General features: G+C 52.5%; 1 protein-coding gene across 1 annotated transcript in view; it reads left to right on the top strand.

The window, feature by feature from the left end:
• The first annotated feature begins 9,459 nt into the window (after positions 1–9,459).
• The window catches only part of LOC144940613 (disintegrin and metalloproteinase domain-containing protein 17-like), a 45,124-nt gene continuing 31,712 nt past the window's right edge, over positions 9,460–22,871 (top strand). The window contains 6 exon segments of the mRNA XM_078866869.1: positions 9,460–10,167; positions 16,003–16,135; positions 20,152–20,285; positions 21,163–21,251; positions 22,225–22,292; positions 22,294–22,439. Of these exon segments, the coding sequence (XP_078722995.1) occupies positions 10,044–10,167; positions 16,003–16,135; positions 20,152–20,285; positions 21,163–21,251; positions 22,225–22,292; positions 22,294–22,439 (694 nt within the window). The 5' untranslated portion in view covers positions 9,460–10,043.

The following is a 22,871-nucleotide window of genomic DNA, read 5'->3' as shown; positions in this document are numbered from 1 at the left end:
AGTCCCTCCAGAAAAAACGCGATTATGCGATCGCATGATTCCATGCAAAATCAGCCAAAGTCCGCATATTTATGCGGGGGGCGCGTTTTTTCAAATACGCCGCACTTTCGCCGCATAAATTGCAGATTTCCGCGCGCAAAATATGCGGGCTTGCATGATTTCATAATCCCCGCATTTTCGTTGCAAAAAGTCACATATATCTTAGCAGAAAGTTGAAAAATGTTGCGTTTACTTCACACAAGCGCAGCCATTTCCCCTGTTGCCATGGGAACGTTATGAAGTGACGTCACTCATTACGCGACATCATTGAAAAGCTGCAAACCCCGCGATGCCAATGAAACCATGATGAAGCCCGCAAATCTTTCTCATTTGCCAACAAACATAAGCGCAAAAGACCGCGCAAAGCAGTTTCCCAGTTTGTTACATGACAGTGGGGGCAAATTATTTTGCACTCCGTGCAACTGCGTGTTGGACCACAGGCGGAAGTCGACGCTGGACAGTCACTTTGCAACCGACAAACATTCGAGGATGGTTAAAGCAGCAGCGGAATCAGCCAAGATGAAGCAGCTCACCTACACCGAGGCGTCAACTTCCAAAACAGTTGCTAGGGCTGAAAGAATCAAGGTCAGTAGCCTATTAGATTAAAGCTTGTAAATTATGAAAAGGCTGATAGTTAAATTGAAACAGAGATAGGTGTGTGTGAATGAGATTTCCAAGTATGTTGTGTGTGGATGTAAGTTAACGTTAGGGTTAGATAGACTAACAGTAGTGTAATTTCCCATGCAAGATGATTGATTTTGGCATGAAAGAATTATGTTTTATTCGCAGAAACACTACTGTTCTGTGAAAGGCTTACTGTAAATGATTCAGTTTTATACAGCAGTTTTCTCTAGGTTACACTGGACTTTGTGTGTGTGTGTAATACAGCCCAATGATACAAAAGTATTTTTCTGTTTGTAGATTTGTGAAACCTGGGTTGCCACCTGCACTGCCATCAACATCCCACTGTCTAAGACTGACCACCCTGCACTGAGGAAATTTCTGAATGAGAAAGTCATCAATGGCGGCGCCATTCCAGGCTTTCACCAGCTTCAAGATATGTACTTGGGAGCAGTATATGAGAAGGAAAAAGAGGAGCTGAAGACACTTCTTGCCAGAAAACCTCTTGCTGTGATATTTGATGAGACTCCAGATGTCGAGGGGAGATGTGTCCTGAATATCCTCCTTGCACCACTTGAGAAGGATCATTCTGGGAGGATCTTGGCCTACCTTGCAGATACTGTTTTCCTTGAGCAATGCAATCATTCCACTGTATCCATGTCTGTCGTAAGGTGCCTTCAAGAATACAGCATTAACAACGAGGATGTGATTGTGTTCGACACTGATAATGCAGCCTACATGAAGAAGGCATTCACAGCAGCTCTGCAGTCGTTGTTCCCCAACTCGATACACATCACATGCATGGCACACATAATGAATCTCATAGGCAATGCCTTCCGCAAACCTTCTGTTCAGTTGAACAGCTTCATGCTAAGTTTCTCCCAGATGTTCTTCAATGCTGGATCACGCAAGAGAAGATACCTCTGCTTCTTGTCAAACAAGCTGCCTAGAAAAAAGGCGGTCATGCCTCCAAACCCCTGTGCAACACGCTGGAACTCCTGGTTCTCTGCAGTGCAGTACCACGCACAGCACTTTGGACTGTACAAGGAGTTCATAGAGATGGAAATCGAGGTAAAAACTTCCTTCACATAATTCCTCAATACAATTAACACTTCCTTTTCTTCATCAGTTAACCCCCTTTGCACATACAAACATGAATAGTTTAGTAAGATCAAAGTAAAAAAATAATTGCATTGAACATATTGTATGCTTGACCTAATTCCTTTCTTTCTATTTGTGTTTTTATAGGTGTGTAGCAGAAGTGCTCCACAGTCTGTGGAGAGACTCCACGAGATGCTTCAAGACCAAGACCTAGCTCAGTCCCTGAATGTCCAGATCAACATCATGGCTGACAAGTGCAAACACTTCCTAAGTCTTCTCGATATCTTCCAGAGCAGACGTCCTGTGACCACAAAGATCTTCACTTATCTGGAGGATCTGCAGGTGGTCTTTGCTGACAACAAAGAGCTGCAGTATGAGGCGTGTGCCGAATACTTTGAAGGGTTTAACTTACCTTACACCACAAAGACACAGATCCTCTGCACAGTTGGTCAGGCATATGAAAACGCTGAAGGAAAACTCACCAAGTACATGTCACATGGGCAGCCGGCCATTGAGTTTCTCCAGGAGGTTAGGGTGTTTGACCCTCGCCACATTGCATTCCTAGATGACTCCGTAGCAAGCTACAAGGCCATTCCAGGTTTCACTGAGGTGCAGGGTGATGAATTTGATTCTTACTTCAAGACTCTTGGTCCAGCAGCACTCAGAGCTGCACCATTCGGCGTGGTGGATTTGGATGTGTTTTGGGATGGCCTACAGGAGAGACTTCCTGTGCTGAGTTCCTTGGCCAAGCGGTACAAAGATGCTGTCTCAAACTCAGCTGATGCTGAACGCAGCAACAGCATCTACAAACTAGTGTTGTCTAACCGAAGAAGATCAACTACCAACCAAAACCTCAAAGCCTTGGTCTTCCTTTACCATAACCAACGAGTCCGCAGTGGAGCATTTGAGAGGGAGGAGATGGTGGAGGGGGAGAAGATGGACACTGAGGGAGAGGGGACGGAGGATGAGGATGGTGAATGATTGGCCAGTGTTAGAGGCTACGTAGTTAGTTTTATTCAGGAGTTTATGCAACTTTACAGTTGTAAGATTGCACTTTTTTGTTAGTAGTATGTAAATTTACATTACTGTAAGACTGTACTGTTACTGTATTGCTTACGTTACTGTGCACTGAAAACACTTATTTTAACAGAAGATGTCTGTTTTGTATAGCTACCTCTGTAAAACAGGAAGCACACATTTTATTTTTTAATATTTTATTTATTCATTTTTACAGAAGTTGTAGCATATTCATTTTGTAAAGCTACAGAACTTGTTCGACTCAATGTTTTGTAAGTTTGAGCCATCTGTTTGTTAAGGTCTGAAATAAAACAAGATGAGAACTTAAATATTCCCAGCACTTTCTGTGATGTAGTATGCTTGCTTATCATAGGAAGTAATAAGAAATGACTCTTTACATTAAAGTAGTAGCCTAGTGAATAGGGTGTTGGGGGAATCACTTTTTTTGCTCTTTTTCATCAAACCGCAGTTTTTGCAAGTTCCCGCAATTTTTGCAAGTTCCCGCAATTTAATCGCATAAAATTGCATAAATATCCCGCATATTCCATCGCATTTTTAAAGAAAACGTGCCGCATAATCAACGATTTTTGCCCGCAACAATCACCAAAAAACTCCGCGTTTTTCTGGAGGGACTGCCTAGCGGGTATTGGGGCGGTGAGGTGACGCTAACAGAATAGGGGATGCAGGCGGGGGAGACACCGGGGGCCAACGGCCCTCACACAAGGCCCACGGGGTCACTGGTGGGGCCGCGGTGTGGCCTTTAATGCGGCCTCCACCAATACACAATAAGTGAACCCCCCCTCCCTCATCGTCATCGTCGTCGTCACGCTGCTGGCAATGGTTTCAAATCAGTGGCGTGGGGGCGGGCAGGCGGTGCCTTGTCCACCCACGCCGTGGTGGGGCGAAGCTGCTACGAGTTGGGGGCACCCATCTTGACAAGCACCGTGGGAGATCGACCTTCGACGGCAGTGTACAAGAAGAACAACTTTCGTTCTAGAACGCGGTTGGAATTCGTTTTTTTTTGCAATGAAAATGTTCGCAATCTTGATCTGAAGCTTTCGTCGACTGCAGGAATCCATACTCTTTGGGTCTTTGGGTATTTATTTTATTTCTACCTACGTGACTTTGCCGAAAGAACCAACGAGCATGAAAATGATTTCATTCACGTCCCAACGTTTTATCTCTAATTTGATTCGAGCGGCAACGTTTGGCGAGCGCGCTGTGACTAATCGCAATATTTGGGGCCCCATCCAGAGGTCGCAAACGGGTTTTGATTCCGTACCCTACCCGTACCCTACCCGTACCCTACCCGTACCCTACCCGTACCCGTACCCGTACCCGGCCGCACCAGGGTCGCAAACGGGTGCTCGTACCCTACCCGTACCCGTACCCGTACCCGGCCGCACCAGGGTCGCAAACGAGTGCCCGTACCCTACCCGTACCCTACCCGTACCCTACTCGATACCCGGCTACCCGTACCCGGGCGGGTACGGGTAGGGTACGGGTATCGGGTACCCGATTGCGACCCTCTGGGATGAAGCCATGTTGCAGGCGCGGGTGGGTTGATTCTAGGAACTTGAAATTGTGAGAAGAGACAAGACGTTGGGAAATGAGTGACAAACGGTGACTCACCAGTGACTCACGGTCTACCCCGTACCCGTACCCGGCCACACCAGGGTCGCAAACGGGTACCCATACCCGTACCCGGCCGGGTACGGGTAGCCGGGTATCGGGTAGGGTACGGGTATCGGGTACCCGGTTGCGACCTCTGCCGCAGCGTTTGCAGGCTCTGTGCTCTGTAACCACATTCCATTGCAGACCTCTTCAGTGTCCTCATCCTCCACAAACAGTGGGCCGTGACTCAGAGCTTATGATCCTGAAAATACGCAGAAGCCTGGGCACGACACACATCCCGCGTGAGTCACTCCCCCCCCCCCACTGTGACGAAACATGGTTCTCAAAGCAAGGCCGTAGCCATGGAGTCAACATTGGGGGGGGGGGGGACCAAATCTTCCACGGGGTCTGGGGTCCCCCCCCCCCAGAAAAAAATCTAAATTGTGATGTGCTGCAAGTCTGATGTAGGCGTTAATGATGGTGGTGTTGTGGTAATGGTGTGTCTATGCTGCCGTTGATGATAGTGTGATGACAGCATGGCATTGTTGTGGTTACGTTGGCGATTATTGTAATTGCCAAGGCCAGAGCCATGGAGTCGACATTGGGGGACCCCCCCCCCCCCCAGAAAAAAAAATCTAAATTTGAAAACTAATTTCCTGCCTAAAATATTAAAAAAATTCAGTAACACGTGGGATGGACTTTTTATTTATTTTTTACAATAATGTCCAATAGTGTATTGTATTACATTGCTCTGTTTTTTTCCTGTTAACTTTTTCTTGTTTCATTGTATGTAATGGCAGAGATTAGGGATTCATAAAGTACAACCATAACTTTTCGATTTGGTGAGAATTGTATTTTATTACGTTTATTGTTATTATTTTATTACTTCCCTTCTACGTGACTTTACCGAAAGAGCCAAGAAGATACAACCATAACCACAATCATATAAACATAAATCTATTTTATAGCAATATATTGGGGAGGGGGGGGGGACATTTTGAGCATCTTTGAATATGGGGGGGGGGGGGGGGATGTGCCCCCCCCCAATATTTGCCTAGCGCTCTGTTGGTTTTTTGACCGCGGTGTAAAAACCGGTTCTTTTGTATCCTCCGGGGACCTTAATGCCAGGATAAAAATTACGAGAGAGAAACATCTATCAGGATAAGCTTCACCCTTTCTCGTAATGAAACAGGCGTTAAGGTGTTCAAGCATCAGATCGATACCTATTTCAAGGAATCAAGTCTGCATCAACCACGCGTACTTGTGCTGAACATGCACACAGACATGCTCTGATAATAAAATAAATGTCTTTGAAACGGATTTGGCTACACGTGAGACTGCCTTATTTTGTATGCCCTTGTCTCACGAGTTATGGTATTTTGTTTGATCTTTGCGTGTGCAACTGCGAACATCACTCCCAACGTTCACATTGGTTTCTGTCCGAGTGCCGTAGCTCCTCCGATTAGCGCGGTTGGTTACGTACGGTGCAAAAGAAGTTAAACATACATAGATACTTCCCTAAGACTCAGCACTAACCATAGACTAACACTGCCCATAGACTCAACACTACCCATAGACTCAACACTGCCCATAGACTCAACACTGCCCATAGACTCAACACTACCCATAGACTCAACACTGCCCATAGACTCAACACTGCCCATAGACTAACACTGCCCATAGACTCAACACTGCCCCTAGACTCAACACTACCCATAGACTCAACACTACCCATAGACTCAACACTGCCCATAGACTCAACACTGCCCCTAGACTCAACACTACCCATAGACTCAACACTACCCATAGACTCAACACTGCCCATAGACTCAACACTGCACCATAGACTCAACACTGCCCATAGACTCAACACTGCCCATAGACTCAACACTGCCCATAGACTCAACACTGCCCATAGACTCAACACTGCCCATAGACTCAACACTGCCCATAGACTCAACACTACCCATAGACTCAACACTGCCCATAGACTAACACTGCCCATAGACTCAACACTGCCCATAGACTCAACACTGCCCATAGACTCAACACTACCCATAGACTCAACACTGCCCATAGACTCAACACTACCCATAGACTCAACACTGCCCATAGACTCAGCACTGCCCATAGACTAACAATGCCCATAGACTCAACACTGCCCATAGACTCAACACTGCCCATAGACTCAACACTGCCCATAGACTAAACACTGCACCACAGCTTAGTGCGGCTGGCTACGTACGGTGCGAAAGAAGTTAAACTCTTACATCGCGAGTAGCAGCACCTGTGGCACACGAGGGGGTGGGTGACCAGCAACCACGCCCGGTCGCTTTTGTCTCCACGTCACCACTTGGGCAACTAAATCACAGTAAAGCGGGAGTCTGAAACACGCTGGAGTGCACGATCACAAGCTGTGAAAGCTATCTATGAAGGACTGGATGAACTAGTAGGGCTGTTAGACAAATTATCCGGAGGACGTAACTATGACGCCTGAAACCAGAAGTGATGCAGAACAGTTACAGGCATGCGTATTAAATTTTAACTTCATAGTTTTACTACATTTCTGGAATGTCATTCTTGGAAAAATTGATCGTGTTCAGAAACGCTTACAGGATCCTACTATGAATTTCAAGGAAGCAGCAACTGATCTTGAATCTTTGGAGCATGAATTTGTCAAGCTTCGTGATGATTTGAGCCAAGTTGCTGTAGAAAACGCCAAAACAAGATGCACAGCCTGGGGGATCGATGTGGACAGAAGAATTAGGCGACGTCGGAAGATGCCAGGAGAACTGGCAAGAGATGCAGGACTTTCAGCAGAAGAAGAAATTGCCGCGCGTTATGAAGAGCGTATTTTATCGACTTCAACAGGAGATGTCAACACGGTTTTTACGACTAAAAGACCTGAACACAAAATTAGGATTTCTGCTGGACGTCAAAACTCTTCTATCCGACACAGATGCCGATGCAATTCGTCGAAATTGCACAGATTTTGGAAATTTCTATGACACCGACATCAATGGCCACGAACTTTTCACAGAAATTGGAGATTGCAAAATGCTGCTCAGTAACCGGAATTAAGTTCTACCAGAAACTCCTTTGGATCTTCTTGGTTTTATTGTGTTTTATGGAGACGACATATTTCCGAATTTGCGAATTTCACTGCAAATTTGATTAACAATAGCAGTTTCAATTGCAAGCTGTGAGCGGTCGTTCAGCAAATTGAAACTTATTTTGTCGTATTTGCGTACTTCAATGGGACAAGATCGTCTCATAGGAAAATGTGATTAAACGCCTCTGGTGCCACGGGTCGACTGACCGAGATGACCGAGATGACTGGCTGATGCACCACCTGTGCCCCCTACTGTACCAACTTGCTGTGCTTTATCCACCCGGCGCTCCGCTCGTTGTTGTGAGCGTCGCTCCTCCGCCCTCCGTTGTTGTTGGAGGGCGACTGCCTCCAACTGCCCAGTAGCAGCGTCCTTCACGAGCCTCCTCCACTGAGGCCGATCTTGACACCGCTGGTACCAGTCATCGGCACAGGCTCGTTTCCATCACTCGCTTGTGTTGCAAGCGGACTTAAAAAATAAAACTACGGTGTATAACAGGCGACGTTTCGGACAACGGCCCTCCTTCATGCCAACGCAATGTCACCGGAGGAAATGTTTCATGGGATGGGGGGACGCGGGCAAAGCGAGCGAGTGGTGGAGTGGTGGTGGCGTGAGGTCGACTCAGAGGGAGCGTGAGGGGAGACATGTTGTTGTTGTTGTTGCAACATTCACCTTCCTGCCTGCAGGACAACCTACACCCCCCCCCCGACTCTCACCCCTGACCCCCCCCCCCCGACTCTCACCCCCGACCCCCCCCCAACTCTCACCCCACCCCCCGACTCTCACCCCCCCCCGACTCTCACCCCCGACCCCCCCCCCCGACCCTCACCCCCGACCCCCCCACCCCGACACTCACCCCCGACCCCCCCCCAACTCTCACCCCCCCCGACTCTCACCCCCCGACCCCCCCCCCCGACCCTCACCCCCGACCCCCCCCCCGACCCTCACCCCCGACCCCCCCACCCCGACTCTCACCCCCGACCCCCCCCCCCGACTCTCACCCCCCCCGACTCTCACCCCCGACCCCCCCCCCCGACTCTCACCCCCCCCGACTCTCACCCCCGACCCCCCCCCCCGACTCTCACCCCCGACCCCCCCCAACTCTCACCCCCCCCCCCGACTCTCACCCCCCCCCCCCGACCCTCACCCCCGACCCCCCCCCCCAACTCTCACCCCCGACCCCCCCCCAACTCTCACCCCCCCCCCCGACTCTCACCCCCCCCTCGACCCTCACCCCCGACCCCCCCCCCGACTCTCACCCCCGACCCCCCCCCCCCGACTCTCACCCCTAACCCCCCCCCCGACTCTCACCCCTACCCCGCCCCCCGACTCTCACCCCCGACCCCCCCCCCCAACTCTCACCCCCGACCCCCCCCCCCGACTCACAGCCCCCCCCCGACCCTCACCCCCCGACCCCCCCCCCCGACTCACAGCCCCCCCCCCGACCCTCACCCCCGACCCCCCCCCCCCGACTCACAGCCCCCCCCCGACCCTCACCCCCGACCCCCCCCCGACTCACAGCCCCCCCCCCGACCCTCACCCCCGACCCCCGCCCCCCCGACTCACAGCCCCCCCCCCGACCCTCACCCCGACCCCCCCCCCCCGACTCACAGCCCCCCCCCGACCCTCACCCCGACCCCCCCCCCCCGACTCACAGCCCCCCCCCCGACCCTCACCCCCGACCCCCCCCCCCGACTCACAGCCCCCCCCCGACCCTCACCCCCGACCCCCCCCCCGACTCACAGCCCCCCCCCGACCCTCACCCCCGACCCCGCCCCCCCGACTCACAGCCCCCCCCCGACCCTCACCCCGACCCCCCCCCCCGACTCACACCCCCCCCCCCGACCCTCACCCCGACCCCGCCCCCCCGACTCTCACGCCTGACCCGGGGGGGAGGAGGGGCCAGGGGGGGGAGGGGCCAGGGGGGGGGGGGTCAGGGGGGAGGGGCCAGGGGGGAGGGGCCGAGTGTCACAGGCCCCGGCTCTCCGCGTCCGTCCCCAGGCCGCGAGTTTCCTGGTCTCGGCTCCTCCTCATCCTCCCCCAGCAGCAGCAGCAGCTCGTCACCCTCCACCACCGCCGCCGCCGCCTCTCGTTCTCCTCACAAGTTGACCACCACCATCACCTCATCATCATCATCATCAAGTTGACCACCACCACCACTTCATCATCATCCAGCGTCACCCCCCAGCGCTTCCACGTCAACTCCCTCTCCTCCTTCTCCTCGTCGTCCTGCTGTTCACAGCGCTCGCCCCCTCGCCTTGGGGACCCCTACGAGACTGACCCCCCCCACCCCCCCACATCTCCCCCCTCACTGCTCCTCATGGCCCCCCTCCTAGGGGGGGGTTGACCTCTTTTCATCCCAGAGACCCCCAAAACCTAGGGGACCGCTTGACGATTGGGGGGCTACTCGCAGAGACCCCCTTCGATTAGCCGGGGGCCGACCAACGCCGCTCCCCCTATCGGCGTCCCAGGCTCTAGGGGGCCCCCCCTTGGCTTGGGTCCCCTCTGCACTAGGGGCTGAGCCCCCCCCCCTCGGGAGCCATGAGGGGGACCCCCGATGGGTCCCTGTGGACCCCCTGGACCCCCCCATGGACCCCCCTGCTGCTGCTGCTGGTCGTGGTGCCAAACTCGCTGGGGGAGCAGCCCGAGCTGGGAGCCCGAGCAGGTGAGAGGGGCGGTGGTGGTGGTGGTGTTGTTGTGGTGGTGGTGTGGTGGTGGTGTTGTTGTGGTGGTGGTGTGGTGGTGGTGGTGAGGTCGTGGTGTTGTTGTGGTGGTGTGGTGTTAGTGATGGTGGTAGTGATGGTGGTGGTGTGGTGGTTTGGTGGTGGTGTGGTGGTGTTGTGGTGGTATTGTGGTGGTGGTGTTGTGGGGGGTGGTGTTGTGGTGGTGTTGTGGTGGTGGTGGTGGTGTGGTGGTAGTGATGGTGGTGGTGTGGTGGTGTTGGTGGTAGTGATGGTGGTGTGATGGTGGTGTTGTGGTGGTGGTAGTGATGGTGGTGTGATGGTGGTGTTGTGGTGGTGGTAGTGATGGTGGTGTGATGGTGGTGTTGTGGTGGTGGTAGTGATGGTGGTGTGATGGTGGTGTGGTGGTGGTAGTGGTGGTGGTGTTGTGGTGGTGTTGTGGTGGTGGTAGTGATGGTGGTGTGATGGTGGTGTTGTGGTGGTGGTAGTGATGGTGGTGTGATGGTGGTGTTGTGGTGGTGGTAGTGATGGTGGTGTGATGGTGGTGTGGTGGTGGTAGTGGTGGTGGTGTTGTGGTGGTGTTGTGGTGGTGGTAGTGATGGTGGTGTGATGGTGGTGGTGTGGTGGTGTTATTGTGATGGTGGTGTTGTGGTGGTAGTGATGGTGGTGGTGTGGTTGGTGTGGTGGTGTGGTGGTGGTGGTTTGGTGGTGGTGTGGTGGTGGTGTTGGATGGTGGTGTGGTGGTGGTGTGTGGTTATGGTGGTGGTGTGGTGGTGGTGTGTGGTTGTGGTGGTGTTGTGGTGGTGGTGTTGCGGAGGTAATGGTGTGGTCATCTTGGTGTGGTGTTGTGATGGTGATGTGGTGTTGTGATGGTGTGGTGTTGCTCTAACGGTGATGTGATGGTGATGGATGGTGGTGTGGAGGTTGATGTGGTGTTAGTATTGATGGCATTTTCCTCATGAGGATGATGGTGACGTGTGTATTTATCATCATGATGGTGTTGTAGTGAAAGTGATAGAATTATGGCGTTTGATGTGATTGTGTTTTTTTTATGTCAGTGGTGATGGTGTTCTGCCGTCAGGGATGATGACGGTTGTGATGGTGATGATTCAGATGACAGGTGTTGTGTTGATGGTGATGTTGATGGTGTAATTGTGTTAATTGTGATGTGCTGCAAGTCTGATGTAGGCGTTAATGATGGTGGTGTTGTGGTAATGGTGTGTCTATGCTGCCGTTGATGATAGTGTGATGACAGCATGGCATTGTTGTGGTTACATTGGCGATTATTGTAATTGGCCAAGGCCAGAGCCATGGAGTCAACATTGGGGGGACCAAATCTTTCAGGGCCCCCCACCCCCCCAGAAAAAAAACATCTAAATTTGAAAACTAATTTCCTGCCTAAAATATTAAAAAATTCACTAACATATAGCATGGACTTTTTATTTATTTTTTACAATAATGTCCAATAGTGTATTGTATTACATTGCTCTGTTTTTCTGTTTTTTTCTTTTTTTTTACCATTTCTTGTTTCATTGTTTGTAATGGCAGAGATTAGGGATTAATAAAGTACAACCATAACCACAATCACATAAACAGAAATCCATTTTATAGCAATATATTGGGGGGGACATTTTGAGCAAATTTGAATATTGGGGGGGGGGGGGGAGTGTCCCCCCAATATTAATTATAATTACGGCCTTGGTAATTATGGTGATGATGTTATGGTTTTACCTAAGGATGATGTAACGATGGTGATGTGGTATGAACGATGTGATGATGATGCCTGGGTAATGATGATGTAACGATGGTTTTGTGGTATTGATGATGTGGTGGTGGTGGCGTTGTCGTGTCAATGAAGATGACGGTATTGGTGTTCGGATTTGATGTACGTATGTTGAACTTGTAGCCAACCAACTGTGCACATCGAAGGTGCTGTTGATGATGTTGGTGTAGTGCTAACCATGTGATGATGATGGTTATGATGTGATACAGTACTAACAATGATGATGATGCCACTATTGATGATGATGGTGGTGGTGGTGGTGTGATATTCCAGTTGTTGTAACGGTGGTGTTTAGGTGTGGTGGTGCTGATGGCGTTGCAGAGATCGCAAACGGGGTTTGATTCCTTACCCGTACCCGGCCGCACCAGGGTCGCAAACGGGTACCCGTACCCTACCCGATACCCGGCTACCCGTACCCGGCCGGGTATCGGGTAGGGTACGGGTATCCGATTGCGACCTCTGGGATGAAGCCATGTTGCAGGCGTGGGTGGGTTGATTCTAGGAACTTGAATTGTGAGAAGAGACAAGACGTTGGGAAATGAGTGACAAACGGTTACTCACCAGTGAGTGACCGTTTGTCGCAAACGGTCACCCGTACCCGGCCGGGTACGGGTAGCCGGGTATCAGGTAGGGTACGGGTATCGGGTACCCGGTTGTGACCTCTGTTGCGTTGGGGGATCTAATTCATCATCGTGATGATGTTAATAATGATGGTGGTGGTGGTTCTTGGTTATTTATTTACCCGAGAAAGTCTGACTGAGTCTCGAGATCCAGTAGGGGACAATGTTGCTGCTGCTGCTGCTGCCGCCGCTGCTGCAACTGCTGGTGCCACTACTGCTGCTGCGGCTGCTGCTGCCACTGCTGCTGCCGCTACTGCTGCTGCTGCTGCTGCCACTGCTGCTGTTGCTGCTGCTGCTGCTGCTACTGCTGCTGCTGCTGCCGCTGCTGCTGCCACTGCTGCTGCCGCTGCTGCTGCTGCCACTGCTGCCACTGCTGCTGCTGCTACCACTGCTGCTGCTGCTGCTGCCGCTGCTGCTGCCACTGCTGCTGCCGCTGCTGCTGCCACTGCTGCTGCTGCCGCTGCCGCTGCTGCTGCTGCCGCTGCCGCTGCTGCTGCTGCTGCCGCTGCCGCTGCTGCTGCTGCTACCACTGCTGCTGCTGCCACTGCTGCTGCTGTGTGAATCCAGTTGAGGAATCTGGGGCGCCACGGTGGCTTGGAGATGTTTACTACCTCGCCGGGTATACACGAGGCGCATGGGTGTTGTATATTTGGAGTTTGCGTGTCTCTCTCTCTCTCTCCCCCCGTGGGGGCGTGGATTTTGTCTCTGGGTCCTCTGGTTTTCCCCTCCACATTTAAAATCAGCATCACGCGTTTAGAGTATTTGGCTGCTATAGATTTCCACGTGATAAGCCACTTCGTTGTGAGCTAGCATTTGTGATAGCCACAGAGCTACATAGCGTAGTGGGCCTTACCTGGTCAAATAAAAAAAATCCGTTTTTAATTTAATCTGCAGGTAATATTTCAGCATTGGGATGTATGGCCAATTACGCTGTTAGCCTCTCTGGTTCATGGCTGATCGAACTGCTTTCGCACCGCACGTAGCAAACCGTGCTAATCGGAAGTGAGTAACTCATGAGGCTGTAACGTCCAGAGAGATGAGTCTTGCCAGGAAATGGCTCTGTTGATGTTATGTCAATTGTTCCGAGTTGGCAATGGGTTCATTGCTCTGTAGTGGTCTCACTGAGTGACTCACGGACTCGCGGAGAGACCCACAGACTCGCATGGAGTCCTACATGCTCACACTGGGATTCATAGAGCTGCATAGATTTCACAGTGGTTCAGCTCGTGTGAGGTCTCACTGAGTGACTCATGGACTCGCGTAGAGACCCAAAGACTCATGGACTCATGTAGAGACCCACAGACTCACATGGAGTCCTACATACTCACACTGGGAATCATAGAGCCGCATAGATTTTACAGTGGTTCAGCTCGTGTTTGGTTTCACTGAGTGACTCATGGACTCGCGTAGAGACCCACAGACTCGCATTGAGTCCTACATACTCACACTGGGAATCATAGAGCCGCATATATTTCACATTTGTTAAGCTCGTGTGTGGTCTCATGTAGAGACCCACAGACTCGCATTGAGTCCTACATACTCACACTGGGATTCATAGAGCCGCATAGATTTCACAGTGGTTCAGCTCATGTGTGGTCTCATGTAGAGACCCACAGACTCACGTAGATGATGGTGGTGGTGGTGGTGGAGGTGCAGTCGCATCTGTAGACACGTTCAGATCGTTGTTGTTGTTCACACTTCTGTAAACCGATTTTATTTGAGGCGATGTCGGTGATGATGATGATATCGTTATCTGTAGGTCGGTGATGGCGATGTCGTTGTGTGTATGTTGGTGATGGTGGTGATGGCGTTGTAGGTCGACTCAGCCTCAAATGAGTACCTGGTGTAATGTGTAAACATCGCCACTGGGGAGACAAAGGTGGTCGGGCGTGGTGCTGGCCACCCACTCCTTCGTGTGCAGTGCCGGCCTTCATAGGTGCTCGCTAACAGCACTTTCCCCAACAGTCTGTTAAGGCTATAGTGGGGGTCTTTGTCTTTGGGGAGTGGTGGTGCAGTGGTTAGCGCACCGTGCTCCGACACCCGGCGACCTGAGATCAATCCGGGCTCATGAACAACAACAGTGGCCACCCACCCTCCTTCTGTGCCATTCCGGCCTTCATTGACGCTCCCTCACAACACTTGAGCAAATTCTTCTTGCTGTGGTTTTCCCACCTGATGAAGATTGCTTGTGTTGCAATCGAAGCGTCGTGATTTGTTTTATTTAATTGAATTTCTAACTAGGTGACTTTACCGAAAGAGCCAAGGTGTAGGTTATGTGTGGGGCACGTTTGACTTTGGTGTTGTAGGTGGTAATTGTGATGATGTAAGTGGTCATATTGATGATGTGATAATGGTGACGGTGTTGTTGAAGATGGCGGTACTGGTGTTAATGACGACGGTGATGATGATGGTGGTGATGTCGTTGATGAGGATCGTGATGATGATGGTGGTGATGTTGTTGATGATGATAATGGTGACGGTGTTGTTGAAGATGGCGGAACTGGTGTTAATGACGACGATGATGATGGTGAAAGTGATGTCGTTGATGACGATCGTGATGATGATGATGATGGTGAAGATAGCGGTACTGGTATTAATGACGACGATGATGATGGTGGTTATGTTTTTGATGACGATCGTGATGATGATGGTGAAGGCGGCGGAACTGGTATTAATGACGACGATGATGATGGTGGTGATGTCGTTGATGACGATCGTGATGATGATGATGATGGTGATGTTGTTGATGACGATCGTGATTATGATGATGGTGAAGATGGTGGAACTGGTACTAATGACGACGATGATGATGGTGGTGATGTCGTTGATGACGATCGTGATGATGATGATGGTGATGTCGTTGATGACGATCGTGATGATGATGGTGAAGACGGCGGAACTGGTATTAATGACGACGATGATGATGGTGGTGATGTCGTTAATGACGATCGTGATGATGATGATGGTGATGTTGTTGATGACGATCGTGATTATGATGATGGTGAAGATGGTGGAACTGGTACTAATGACGACGATGATGATGGTGGTGATGTCGTTGATGACGATCGTGATGATGATGATGGTGAAAACAGCTGGTATCAATGACGACGATGATGATGGTGGTGATGTCGTTGATGACGATCGTGATGATGATGATGGTGAAGACAGCGGCACTGGTATCAATGACGACGATGATGATGGTGGTGATGTCGTTGATGACGATCGTGATGATGATGATGATGGTGAAGACAGCGGCACTGGTATCAATGGCGACGATCATAACGGTGAAAGTGATGATGTTGTTCTTAGCGACAATGGTGACGGCATTGTTGACGACAGCGCTGCTTGTGTTAATGACGACGACGACGACGACGCTAACGACGGTGGTGCTGTTGGTGCTGCTGTGGCGTGCGTAGAGCAGGACCTGTCGCGCATGCTGCTCCACTACAGCGTGCTGTCCCTGGGGGAGCTCGCCCACTCCGTGTCTCGCCGGGCCCTGGGGGCTCCCGCTTCCCTCGAGAGGTCCCTCACATTTTCGGCCCTCGACAGGTAAGCCCAGGGCCTCGCTGGCGAACTTCGGCAGCGTGTGTGTGTGTGTGCAGAGAGTGTGTGTGTGTGTGCAGAGAGTGAGTGTGTGTGTGTTGTGCAGAGAGTGAGTGTGTGTGTGTGCAGAGAGTGTGTGTGCAGAGAGTGTGTGTGTGTGTGTGTGCAGAGAGTGAGTGTGTGTGTGTGTGCAGAGAGTGAGTGTGTGTGTGTGTGCAGAGAGTGTGTGTGTGTGTGTGTGCAGAGAGTGAGTGTGTGTGTGTGTGCAGAGAGTGTGTGTGTGTGCAGAGAGTGTGTGTGTGTGTGTGTGCAGAGAGTGAGTGTGTGTGTGTGCAGAGAGTGTGTGTGTGTGCAGAGAGTGTGTGTGTGTGTGTGTGCAGAGAGTGTGTGTGTGTGCAGAGAGTGTGTGTGTGTGTGTGTGCAGAGAGTGAGTGTGTGTGTGTGCAGAGAGTGTGTGTGTGTGCAGAGAGTGTGTGTGTGTGTGTGTGCAGAGAGTGTGTGTGTGTGTGTGTGCAGAGAGTGTGTGTGTGTGCAGAGAGTGTGTGTGTGTGTGCAGAGAGTGTGTGTGTGCAGAGAGTGAGAGTGAGTGTGTGTGTAGAGAGTGAGTGTGTGTGTGCAGAGAGTGTGTGTGTGTGTGCAGAGAGTGAGTGTGTGTGTGTGCAGAGAGTGAGTGTGTGTGTGTGTGTGTGCAGAGAGTGTGTGTGTGCAGAGAGTGTGTGTGTGTGTGTGCAGAGAGTGTGTGTGTGTGTGTGTGCAGAGAGTGAGTGTGTGTGTGTGTGTGCAGAGAGTGAGTGTGTGTGTGTGCAGAGTGTGTGTGTGTGTGTGCAGAGTGTGAGTGTGTGTGTGTGCAGAGAGTGAGTGTGTGTGTGTGCAGAGAGTGTGTGTGTGTGTGTGCAGAGTGTGAGTGTGTGTGTGTGCAGAGTGTGTGTGTGTGTGTGCAGAGTGTGAGTGTGTGTGTGTGCAGAGAGTGAGTGTGTGTGTGTGCAGAGTGTGAGTGTGTGTGTGTGTGTGCAGAGAGTGTGTGTGTGTGTGTGCAGAGTGTGAGTGTGTGTGTGTGCAGAGAGTGTGTGTGTGTGTGTGTGCAGAGAGTGTGTGTGTGCAGAGAGTGTGTGTGAGTGTGCAGAGAGTGTGTGTGAGTGTGCAGAGAGTGAGTGTGTGTGTGCAGAGAGTGTGTGTGTGTGTGCAGAGAGTGAGTGTGTGTGTGTGTGCAGAGAGTGAGTGTGTGTGTGTGTGCAGAGAGTGAGTGTGTGTGTGCAGAGAGTGTGTGTGTGTGTGTGTGCAGAGAGTGAGTGTGTGTGTGCAGAGAGTGTGTGTGTGTGTGTGTGCAGAGTGTGAGTGTGTGTGTGTGCAGAGAGTGAGTGTGTGTGTGCAGAGAGTGAGTGTGTGTGTGCAGAGAGTGTGTGTGTGTAGAGAGTTTGTGTGTGTGTAGAGAGTGTGTGTGTGCAGAGTGTATGTGTGTGTGTAGAGTTTGTGTGTGTGTAGAGAGTTTGTGTGTGTGTAGAGAGTTTGTGTGTGTGTGCAGAGTGTGTGTGTGCAGAGTGTATGTGTGTGTGCAGAGTGTGTGTGTGTAGAGAGTTTGTGTGTGTGCAGAGTGTGTGTGTGCAGAGTGTGTGTGTAGAGAGTGTGTGTGTGTGTGCAGAGAGTGTGTGTGTGCAGAGTGTATGTGTGTGTGTGTAGAGTTTGTGTGTGTGTAGAGAGTTTGTGTGTGTGTAGAGAGTTTGTGTGTGTGTGCAGAGTGTGTGTGTGCAGAGTGTATGTGTGTGTGCAGAGTGTGTGTGTGTAGAGAGTTTGTGTGTAGAGTGTGTGTCTGCAGATAGTTTGTGTGAGTGGTTTGAGCGTCCTGTGCGACGAGCCCAGCGACCCGCGGTCGATTCCCACTCACAAGCAGCAACATCGGTGACTCTTGTCTGAACCGGTGTTGGATGTGAGCAGGAATCGAACTTGGGTCACCGGTTTGTAGCACAGCATGCTAACCACTGCACCACCGTTCCCCATCAACACCACACAAACACAGATCCCCCCGTATAGCCTTTAATAGACTTTTGGGGCAAGTGCTGTTGGCGAGTAGCACCGATGAAGGCCGGCAGGGCACACGAGGGGGTGGGTGGCCAGCACCACGCCCGGCCACCTTTGTCTCCCCAGTGGCGATGTTTAGACATCGCACCAGGTACTCAATCGAGGCTAAGTCGACCTAGGCGAGGCCCACCGGTGTTCGTGAGCGGTTATACGTTTAAACAACAACAACCGTCATTCGCCAGTAAGTGGCGGTGACGTCACCACGGCGCTTGTGCCAGGCTTGTGTGCACGTTGAGGCCACGTGAAGTGTCGAACGCCCGCTGGCAGGAGGTCACGGGGCAGACCCAGCAGGTGCCATGTGTTGATTGACTGAAATCACTGGTTGATGCACCACCTGTGCCCCCTACTGTACCAACTTGCTGTGCTTTAGCCACCCGGCGCTCCGCTCGTTGTTGTGAGCGTCGCTCCTCCGCCCTCCGTTGTTGTTGGAGGGCGACTGCCTCCAACTGCCCAGTAGCGTCCTTCACGAGCCTCCTCCACTGAGGCCGATCTTGACACCGCTGGTACCAGTCATAGGCAAGTCCACTCAGCTCCACGTCCTCCTGTACCACATCACTCCATCTCTTCTCTAGCCCGTGCCGCGCCCGTTTAGCCCCCTCGATCCGGCCGAAAAAAAGGTGTTTAGGCATGCGGTGGCTGGGCATGCGGGCGACATGACCCAGCCAACGCAGCCTTGCCTGCCGCTACACCACCGCGCACACGCACGCACGTCTTGTTTGTGCTCGTGCGACGCGGCCGTCGGACAGCGCACGGCGACCGGCACGATGACACACGGTGGAGCGGCGGCGAGCGCACGACTCGAGGTCAACTTTGGGTCACAGCTGCCCACTCCTTCCTCTTCACGCTGCCCACCGCCCCCACCGGCACTCCCCCCCACCCCCCCCCCCCCTTACGGCTACTGACCAGCGTAGCGATATATACTCATACTCCTAGGTTTTTTCGGTAAAGTCACGTAGGTAAAACATTAAAATTAATGAAAGTAAAATAAAACAAAATAAAAATAAAAATCACGACGTTTCGGAGGCAACACACTTGATGCAGCTAATTCGGCTGTGACGGTCCCACCTGATGACGGAGACTTGTGTTGCCTCCGAAACGTCGTGATTTTTATTTTGTTTTATTTTACTTTCATTAATTTTAATGTTTTACCTACGTGACTTTACCGAAAAAACCTAGGAGTATGAATCATTGCAGTCACGAAAGCTTCAAATCTAGAATTAAGATATATACTCAGATAATCACTTGATGTGGTGGGGCCCTCAACCCAAGGGGCTGCTGCTGCTGCTGCTGTTCGCGTGAACGACGACGAAACGGGAACGCGCACAAGGGCGGGGCCCTGCAGCCGTCCGTCGGAAAGTAGAAGCCAAACTTGGAAATCGTTAAACGCCGGGCGGTTATGCAGCTTCTTCTGGGCACGTGTGAAGAGGAACACGGGTTTCCTGCTTGAGCATGTGGCACGCTAGCTTGCTGATAAGCTGTTTGATAAATATAAAAAATGATGTATTAAATCTAGAATAACGTTGGGCCTGGACGTATACAGCACTTGCCCCAAACGGTCCATTGAGGCTTTACAGGGGGGTCTTTGTCTTTGTGCCTGTGTCTGTGTGTGCGTGTGTGTGTGTCATGGTGGGAACGGTAGTGCAGTGGTTAGCGCGCTGCGCTACGAACCTGGCGACCCAGGTTCGATTTCCGCTCGCGGCCAACACCAGTGACGATTATCTGAACCGGATACTGGGCCTCCCCTAGGTCGACTCAGCTTCAAATGAGTACCCGGTGCGGTGTGCAAAACATCCCCACTGGGGAGCCAAAGGCGGCCGGGCGTGGTGCTGGCCACCCACCCCCTCGTGTGCCACAGTGCCGTTCTCCATGGGTGCTCGCTAACAGCACTTGCCCCTACAGTCTGTGAAAGGCTATACGGGGGATCTTTGTCTTTGTGCGTCCCGCAGGGATTTCCGTCTCCTGCTGATTCCCAACGGCGCGCTCTTCACGCCCACGTTCCGTGCCGAGTTGTGGGGGGAGGGCGGCCGCGTGAGGAGCATCCCCGTCGACACACACTCCTTCTACAGCGGATCCGTGCTCGGTGAGAGTGGTGGGGGGCCCCCCCCCCATCCCCCCCCCCATCCCCCCCCCATCTCTCCCCATCCCCCGCCCCCCGCCCCCTGACGCTGCTGGCGGGCGGTACAAGCGGAGCTTCTGGCAGTCGTCTCGGTCGGTTAACCTGGGTCAACAACGCCCGGGTTTGTCCCGTGACCTCCTGCACCTAGCCTGGCACGCAGAGGTCGCAACCGGGTACCCGATACCCGTACCCTACCCGATACCCGGCTACCCGTACCCGTTTGCGACCCTGGTGTGGCCGGGTACGGGTAGGCCGTGAGTCACTGGTGAGTCACCGTTTGTCACTCATTTCCCAACGTCTTGTCTCTTCTCACAATTCAAGTTCCTAGAATCAACCCACCCGCGCCTGCAACATGGCTTCATCCCAGAGGTCGCAAACAGGTACCCGATACCCGTACCGTACCCGTACCCGGCCGAGTAGGGTACGGGTACGGGTAGGGTACGAGTACCCGTTTGCGACCCTGGTGCGGCCGGGTACAGGTAAGGAATCAAAACCCGTTTGCGACCTCTGCTGGCACGTCAGTCAACCTGCAACGCTTCTAAATCTATTGATATGTCTGGGACGTGTTAATGTAGTTGGTGTTCATGTAATGCGTGATGTGGTGATGTGTTCATCTTCTTGGTTCTTTCGGTAAAGTCACGTAGAATGGAAGTAATAAAATAATAAAAATTAAACATAATAAAATAATTCTCACGACGTTTCGGCCACAACGCAGGCAGCCGTCCTCAGGTGAAGAACAGGTCTGTCGAGAAAACAGAATAAAATTTGGTGATGTGTTGATTGAATGTGACGATGTGATGTGTTGATGTTTGTGATGTGGCGATGATGCGGTGATGTACAGGTGAGCAGGGTTCACGAGTACAGGCCCACTTGGACCACGATGATTTCACAGCGCGGATCATCAGCCAAGGCCAAGAATACCACGTGGAGGTGGTCACCACCATCAACACCATCGTCACCACCATCAACACCACCATCAACATCATCATCACCACCATCATCATCATCACCACCATCATCATCACCATCATCATCACCATCGTGACCATCATCATCACCATCATCACCATTGTGACCATCATCACCACCATCATCATCACCATCGTCACCACCATCATCACCACCATCGTCATCATCACCATCATCACCATCATCATGACCATCATCACCACCATCATCATCACCATCGTCACCATCGTCATCATCGCCATCGTCACCATCGTCACCACCATCATCATCACCATCGTCACCATAATCATCATCACCACCATCATCACCATCGTGACCATCATCAACACCACCATCAACATCATCATCACCACCATCATCATCATCACCACCATCATCACCATCATGACCATCACCATCATCATCACCATCATCACCATTGTGACCATCATCACCACCATCATCATCACCATCGTCACCACCATCATCACCACCATCGTCATCATCACCATCATCATGACCATCATCACCACCATCATCATCACCATCGTCACCATCGTCACCACCATCATCATCACCATTGTCACCATCGTCACCACCATCATCATCACCATCGTCACCACCATCATCATTACCATCGTCGCAATCATCAGCCAAGGCCCAAGAATACCTTGTGGAGGTGATCATCGGTCACCACCATCGTCACGATCATCCGTCAATTTCACGAGTGCTACATGGAGGTGCTCATCATTCACCATCATTACCATCGTCACCACCATCGTCGCCATAATCGGCCAATTCCACAAGTACCGCATGGAGATCCCCATGGCTCAACCAGCGCCACCATCGTCACCACCGTTGATCTCACTATCACCGCCACCACCATCATCACCACCGCCACCAACACCCCACCACCTTCATCACAATGTTTCCCGTCTCCCCTCCCCCCCGCCAGCCCCTGTGGAGGCTGACTAACGGCACGGCGGCCGACGGCCGCCTGGTGGTCTACCGCAGCGTGGACGTGCGGCCCGCGGCCGGGCCCCTGTCGGCCGGGGCCGCCTCGCCGGCGCACCGCTTCTGCGGCATCACCAGCCCGGGGGTGCCGGCCGGTGAGGGGGGGGGCCGCAGGGGGGGGGGCCACCGGGGAGCCCGAGGCGCCGCAGCGCACAGGTACGGCGGCGTGCGGGGCGTGCGGGGCGTGCGGGGCGTGCGGGGCGCGCTGCCAAGTCACGAGTGGCGGTGAATATTGGAACCTTTTTCTGAATCGGTCCCGGGCCTCTCCTGTGTCGACTCGGCCCGACAGCACTTGCCGCCGACAGCCTGTTGAGGCTATACGGTGGGGCGGGATCTTTGTCTTTGTGTGTACAGGTGCGTGCGTCGGTGGGGTGGCCGTCGCGTGTGCAGGCGGTGCCACCGTGCCGGGGGGCCCCGCTAGCCGGAGGGCTGGGGGCCGAGTGAACTCCCTTGCCCCCAGGGCACAGACTAAACAGGGCGAGTGGTGGCGCAGCAATTAGCGCGCTGCGCTATCGACCAGTCCACCCGAGTTCGCTTTCCCAGCTCGCGCAGCGCCGTGCGTGGCGCGTTCCCATTGGGCGGTGCGTT

The sequence above is a fragment of the Lampetra fluviatilis genome, chromosome 23 (assembly GCF_964198595.1).
Source record: "Lampetra fluviatilis chromosome 23, kcLamFluv1.1, whole genome shotgun sequence".
In the NCBI taxonomy this organism is placed as follows: domain Eukaryota; kingdom Metazoa; phylum Chordata; class Hyperoartia; order Petromyzontiformes; family Petromyzontidae; genus Lampetra; species Lampetra fluviatilis.
The sequence above is the reverse complement of the archived record's forward strand: the minus strand, read 5'-3'. Positions and strand labels throughout refer to the sequence as shown.